This window comes from Nuphar pumila, chromosome 1 (genome assembly GCF_984573655.1).
Source record: "Nuphar pumila chromosome 1, dmNupPumi1.hap1.1, whole genome shotgun sequence".
Classification (NCBI taxonomy): domain Eukaryota; kingdom Viridiplantae; phylum Streptophyta; class Magnoliopsida; order Nymphaeales; family Nymphaeaceae; genus Nuphar; species Nuphar pumila.
In genome coordinates this window covers 147,676,542-147,683,487 of record NC_143249.1, presented here as the reverse complement: position 1 = coordinate 147,683,487, position 6,946 = coordinate 147,676,542, and the positions used below count along the sequence as shown (strand labels likewise).

Below are 6,946 nucleotides of genomic sequence, written 5' to 3'. Positions count from 1 at the left end.
TATAGGCATCTTTTGGAAGCTAGGGAAAGTAATGCAAAATGAAAAATCTGTACAGATTTTTTTTTCGTTTCAAACTTGACATTTTGGCTAAAAGAGTTTTTATAAAAAGTGCAGTTTTTTTATAAAAAATATTTCTCCATGAGTGAGAAATGTTTCCTCCCAAGAAAAAATTTATTTTTTCACTCCCCATCACCTATCTCACCATCACCACTATCATTCATCTCACCACCACCCTTCTCCTCTCCCTCTGTTTTTCTCATGCCACACAAAAAAAGCAAAACTTTCTTTTCAAAAACTTCACATATCAAAAACTCTTATAGGCAAAATTTTCTTTTCCTATGAGAGTTTCTCTCTTCCAAAAGTGAATGTAAAAGTAAACTCAATAGTTTACATAACCGACAAAGAGAATACTGAGAGAGAGAGACTGTTATTTCCAACACCTGAAATTTGTTGAAGAGCTATTACAGTTGTAAACATTTGGGGAACACTATTTTATGCACAAGCACATGTAGTGCACGGTACAATATTGTATGAATGTGAAATACAAAAAAATCATATGTATGGATTGATATGAGAGGAATAATCTCGAATGCCTGCACCTTCCCATCCCATCCATTCTTCCCACATGTCCCAACTTGAATCGTACATCCCCCTCATCTGATCATCATCAGACACATACTCACAACTCCTCTCATTTGTTTCTTCTTCCCTCAAACTGCTCATCACAATCTACATGTAGGCAAAAAACAAAGTCAGGATTAGACATAATCCCCTCTATTTAATCTCACAAACAAGACCATCGTAATTTCACATCACGGCCTAGTAGATGATTTAGACAGTTTGAACACACACCGTAGCTCTAAAAAAAGGACAGAAGTTCTTCAATTGACTTACATCATAGGCTTCATTAATCCTATGAAATTGGACTTCAAAATCATGTCCTTTACAAACATCAGGATGATACTGCAAAAGAAAAAGATCAAAGATCATCATCAACAGCATCCTGCTTAGAATTAGAAACACCACAAAAATTAAATGTAATTAAGTTTGGCACCCAAAAACAAGCCAAAATTTAAGACCTATTGGAAATAAAACTGCAAAAACAGGACTATATATCTCTGCCACATATCCCCCACCAACAGCATCATCTGCCAATGACTAATCATGAAAAATCTCACAAAAACGGGATATTGTTTTCAGAAATCACAGACCCAAATGTGTAAAGTCCTTCAACTGGAAAACCCGGAAAAGTTTAAAGGAACACAAGATCTCTGTTTCTGGGCAGTGCTTTCAAACATATAGTCCACAACTAATGTCAAACCTTTAATAAAATCAAAACAACGAAAGGCAAAAAAAAAAAAGGGAAAAAGAAAAAAACCAACACCACCATCAACATGAAAAACCCACAAAATTTGAACACTTTGCACAAATTTTACACAAAGCACACACAAAACCAAAATTCAAAAACATGTCACGTCCCTTCTGAACAAGAAAAGCAAGGTCTTAAATTAGAAAAAGATAGAAATCAATCTCCTTGTTTGAATTCTCCCTTCTTCAATCCTTCTTTCAAAGCAAAAATAATAAAAAATAAGAAAAGAATCCAAAGGAGTACCGCTATCAACACCCCCACCACAAAAAAAAAAAACCGGCATGATTATATTCTACAAACAAAAACAAATTATAGGAATCATGCTTCCACCCTATATCTATATCTGGATCCCTAAAAGTTAAACAGAAAAATGCACTTTTAAATTTCTAGCTCCGCAAAAAGAAAGAAAAGACCACAGAAATGAACCGAAACAACCATCAAAACCAAAACTAAAAAAAAAATCACAGGGATCAAAACCACCACCAACGCACCTGAAGAGCGAGCTGTCTAAAGGCTCGCTTGACATCCTTCTCAGAGGCACCCGGCTGGATCCTGAGGGTCCGGTACTGCTCTGTCAGCCTAGCTACACAAGTGCGCACGACACGAGCCCTCGGCTTCTCCTTCAAGGAGCCCACGTGAACATAGCTCCCACCTGACACCTTGCCCATCGACACCGCCATGATCGATCAAAAACCCAACCAAACCAATAATCCCAGAAATTATGAGAACGGATGCAATTGGAGAGGCACCTACAAAATCTCTATGACTGATTACAGAAAAGGGAGAGAGGGGACCCTTCAATCAATGGGATATGACACGCCCAAGGCCAAGGGGACGACGGCCCCTTTTTAATGGTATTTGAAGATTGCACTCCTCTGCAACCGGTTGCCCTTTGCTTTTGGCTACCATTTTTTTTTCTCTGTGGTCATGTTTACCCTTTCGATATGACATCTGTGTCTAAGGATGGCAATGGACCGGGGCGGGGGCGGGGTCAGGGGAGGGGACAAGGTCTCAACCCCCGCCCCGTCTTAAAATCCGAACCTTCATTGCGGCACGGGGATGGATTTTAACCTCCAACCTCGCCTCCATCCCCGTTTCATGTCCTTCATTCCCCGTCCAAACGGGGCCAAAGCAAGGCGGGGCTCTATTTTTTCTCGGTCTATTGTCATCCCTTAAAAGGATTGAGGGTGGGGTGGGGATTGGGACGAGAATGGGGCAGGGCGGGGTGGGGGAAAGCGTAAGTCTATCTCCACACGGGGATAAATTTTAACCTTCATCCCCGCCTCTAACTCCGTTTGATGCCCTTCATCCCCGGTCTAAACGGGGCGTGGCCCTGCTTTTCCCCGGTCCACTGCCATCCCTATTTGTATCCCTACATGTTTTTGGACAGGTTTTGACAGTTCGGATTATGAGTGGATGTAGCAATACCATATTCGACTACTAATAGGATGTTGGTTAAAATAGATTTGGATTTGAAGCTCATACTGGATCCGATTTTACATGTGAATGGATTCTCATATCTGTCAAATTTGAATATTTGTTAGATTCAATAACAAAAAATCTAAACCATATCCACATCTGATTATAATTGGATATGATTTCAGCTTACAAAATGCAACTAAACTGAATCAAATTTAGTCGGGGTTAAAGCCGATTCATTGACATCCCTGCTCAAATTAAAGGATACTGCAAGTCCCATAATAAAAGTGTTTGTTCATTGATACAAGTCTGAAACTCAGCAGTGTTGCTGCAAGATGCGTGGACCTCTCAAGGTGATGGAAATCTGCACTAGGGCCAACTGGATTCACGCCATTTAGTATCACAACTAATGAGAATCGGGTTTTCCCTTGGCTTAGCGAAAGAAAGGGTCAGATTAGATTTGTATTGGGTGTTTAAATTGACCTGAATCTGAATTATTTTAATATGTGAAAAAAATTTCAATAGTTTTTTTTAGTTGGGTTCAGATAAACCTGAATGCTATTGGGTTCAGCTTGAGCAATGATTTTTTACGGATATTTGACGATACCAGGTTTTATTCAGGTATTTTATATTTAAAGATACATATTTAAAATTATGTAACAAATATCTGCTATTTTTAAGTATTATGACGACTTTAGCTAGTTAGTAAAAGTTGATATTTGTTTAGGTGTTCAAATGGATTGGATTGGGTCAGATCTCCAATCCAAATCTGACATATTATTTTGATACGGATCTTAAAATAAGTTAGGATGTACTTTTTGAATGTGGTTCAAGACATCTATGGTTCGGCTGTTTTGGATTCAAGCCAATATTTTGTCTTAACAATATAAAATCCAGCCTCTGTAGCTTTTTGCATATAAAATACATGTTTTCAGCCCATTTTAACCGAATTAGACAATACCATATAAAATTAAATATCCATGGGAATCTACGTCATTGGATCTATTTCAGATTTGGATTTAAGTCAGTAATAACCCTCATGTATTCAATCATCTTGCAGCTTCACTTCACCAACGTTGGCCATGCCGTAAAGGAATAACGCCGTCAACTCTTAAGGGCAAGGTTGTCATTAAAAATTATTAAGAATATCGGCAGTCGTTAGTGGAAAAGGATAGGGGCATGTTAGACCAACGCTAATTTCGGAAAAAAACAAAACGCAGCAAACGAAGCTTATCCTCTGGCTCAATGGCGTGGCAGTTTTTTGTCGTCAATGTGGAAACGGCCTTATCCATTTTGGGTTTTAGTACACCACACAGACACACCTGCGTGGCAACTGCTGAGTCATTGATGACGGGACAATGCCACGAGGAGGATCGTAGTCCACTTGATCTTGGATCAGCTGACAGCAGGGGGATTCGGATGGCTTCCCAACTTTATTCAGATCCATATTTTGGGGGCTTTAAATTGGGGTATATGGATCTAGTGAAGTTTTAGAACCGTCCATCACGAAGATGGGGGGATAAAAGATGGACAGATAAGAGTGAATCAGATCTAGGCAACCTGCAGTCCGATTTACCAACCTTCATGTTAACCTACATCCTTGGGATGGTTGCCAGCTAGGCCCCTTTGTAGGGATGTAAAATTTGTTGGGTCTAGTACGGTATGGTTCGGGCCAAATATTTGTCTTAGGGAACGATATTTGATTTGCATCCAATGGGTGCGACCAGACCAAAGACCCAGGATCAGGTGCCATCACATGGCACACCATCACATGAGACACTTTGAAGTGTGCGGATGCACCATCTTTGGCTGATAGTCTATCTATCAATTATGGGGTTGAAAAGCAGGTGGAGGGCAGCCAAGTGTAGAGGCACACCCAAAGTGTACCATGTGATGGCACCTGATCCTGGCTCTTGACCAAGTGCAATTCATGTACAAGAAGCTTTTAAAAATCTTGTAGGTGGCGCTATCTAAGAAGCATGTTTTATAATTGTGAAACTTTAGGCTTCTTCATACTAGCTTTTATCAGCATGCCTATACAAGTAGGAATGCACAACCAGCCGAGCTAGCTCGAGCTCAACTCATTCAAGCTCAGCTCAAACTCGTTCAAGTAGATAAACAAGCCGAGTTTGAGCACAAGCTCAAGCTCGGTACACATAAACGAGTCAGCTTCATAAGGCAATCATGCTCGGTTGAGCTCGATCAGCCCGATTAAGTTCGTATTGTGTAGTTATATAATGCATAGAATATAGTATATGTGTGTTTTATGTTTGAAAATTATACACAACAATTATTCTTGATCAGTCAGTAAGGTGTTTGCCTTCTGCAGAGGAGGTTGGTTATTCAAAGCCCATTATTTTCATTTGCAGTTCAATTTTTTTTAAATAAAAGAAATGATTGGTTCTAGCCAAGTTTGTCTAGAACATCTAATTTTTTATCGGAGCCAAGCCTGCCTAAGCTCGTGTGCATCCCTACCTACAAGGGCTTTGTAGGTCAATTAACTTAGGTACCATTTGAAAAACCTAGTTTTGGATTTCAAACTAGGTTTTAGCCAGAAAACCTAGGTTGGTTGCTGTTTGGATGCCACCAATAAGGTTTTGAACAAACCTGGAATAGGTTTTCAACCCAATTTTGTACAAGGCCTAGACATCCTCCTTTCTCTCCTTTCAGTTGGGAAATGACTGAACTACTACAGCCTAGTGAGGGCGGTACCAACCAACCATTGCCATAAGTGATTAGCTGGAAAATGGCCGAAAACCTATTTTTTTAGTTTTTCACTGAAAATGGTCAGTGGGCCAACTATTCTTTTTTTTATATATTTTTTTTTTATTTTTGATCTAGCTAGCCATTTTTGGCCAACCACGTATCAAGAAATGGCTTGCTTGGGATCACCCAGGCTGACAATTTCCCAACTGGTGGCTAGCTAGCCAATTTTTCTATTTTTTTTATTTTTTCCTAAAAAATGAGGCCATGCCATTTATTGGCCACACTACAAGAAAATACGTTGTTAGCGACGAACATTAGCGACAAAATCTTTCCGTCGCTAGTTAGCGACGGATTAACGAGCGACAAACATCCGTCGCTATAATTAATGAAGTTTACGAAAATAGCGACGGAATATAGTCCGTCACCCAGTCCGTCGCTACTTAGCGACAAATTTTGCGACGTAATGTTTTGTCGTTACGGTCGCACCATTTGTCGACGAAGTTGGCGACCGAATCTAGTCTGTCGCTACTTAGCGACGGACGTGGCGACGGAATATAGTCTGTCGCTCGTTTCGTAAACTTGATTTACGTTGGCTTAGCGACGGAATTAATCCGTCGCTAATTTTCGAATAACCCTAATCCCAGACAACTTTTCATTTTCTTCTTTCGCTTCTCCCGCTGTTCGCCGCTCCCGCTGTTCGCCGCTCCCGCTGTTCGCCGCTCCCGCCGTTCGCCGGTCCCACTCCCGCCGTTCGTCGGTCCCAACCCCCGGAGACAGGTAAAGGAAGGCACCCCCCCCCTGCCAGAAAACACGGGGGTTAACCCCTTGTTGTTCTGGCAGGGGGTTTAACCCCTGCCTGTTCCGGCAGGGGGTCGACCCCCTGCCTTTCTGGCATGGGTTGAACCCCCTGCCGGAACAGGCAGGGGGTCGACCCCCTGCCGGAACAGGCAGGGGGTCGACCCTCTGCCTGATCAAGCAGGGGGGCGACCCCCTGCTATTCCGGCAGGGGGTCGACTCACTGGCGGAAAGGCTGGGGGTCGACCCCTTGCCCGAACAGGGGGTCAGTTAACCCCCTATGTTCCGTAAGGGGGTTAACCCCCTATGTTCCGTAAGGGGTTCAACCCCCTGTCGGAACAGCAGGGGAGTCGACCTCTTGCCGGAACAACCTTTTTTTTCTTGTGGTGACTTCATTTTAAAATTGTGTTTTTTTGTGCAGATTTTTCAACGAAACCGGCTCGTGCTCAGCCACCTGCGGTAAGTAAGTAACAAAAACAATGCAAATCGGGTAAATACCCGTGGTAAGTAAGTGATGCAAGCGTATCACATGTTATTTAATTTATTAGATATAACACTTTATTGTTCACACACTCACTTAGTTGTTGATATTTAGGGTTGCTTTGTTGGAGTTTGGAGATCATGCTGAGCATGATTTTAATGTATGAATATTGAAGT

General features: G+C 41.6%; 1 protein-coding gene across 2 annotated transcripts; it reads right to left on the bottom strand.

Annotated features, from left to right (window-relative positions):
- Positions 1-427: 427 nt before the first annotated feature.
- On the bottom strand, positions 428-2,257 carry LOC149849208 (chaperone protein dnaJ 8, chloroplastic-like). Of its 2 annotated transcripts, XM_089998976.1 has the most exons (3): positions 1,861-2,257; positions 895-963; positions 428-729 (listed from the first exon to the last, which is right to left on the bottom strand). In XM_089998976.1, exons 1-3 carry the CDS (start codon positions 2,047-2,049, stop codon positions 553-555), a joined length of 435 nt encoding a protein of 144 aa, XP_089855102.1. In that variant the 5' UTR covers positions 2,050-2,257; the 3' UTR covers positions 428-552. The 2 variants fall into 2 exon arrangements, with proteins under 2 accessions (XP_089855102.1, XP_089855092.1); XM_089998966.1 differs by lacking the exon at positions 895-963.
- Positions 2,258-6,946: the final 4,689 nt, after the last annotated feature.

What these genes read in the sequence shown, in the direction of transcription:
- LOC149849208 (XM_089998976.1), bottom strand. Translation starts at nt 2,049, where the DNA reads ATGGCGGTGTCGATGGGCAAGGTGTCAGGTGGGAGCTATGTTCACGTG. An exon ending in TTAGACAGCTCGCTCTTCAG is followed by an intron (nt 964 to 1,860) that starts GTGCGTTGGTGG and finishes TTTCTTTTGCAG; the next exon opens with TATCATCCTGATGTTTGTAA. An exon ending in GGATTAATGAAGCCTATGAT is followed by an intron (nt 730 to 894) that starts GTAAGTCAATTG and finishes GCCTACATGTAG; the next exon opens with ATTGTGATGAGCAGTTTGAG.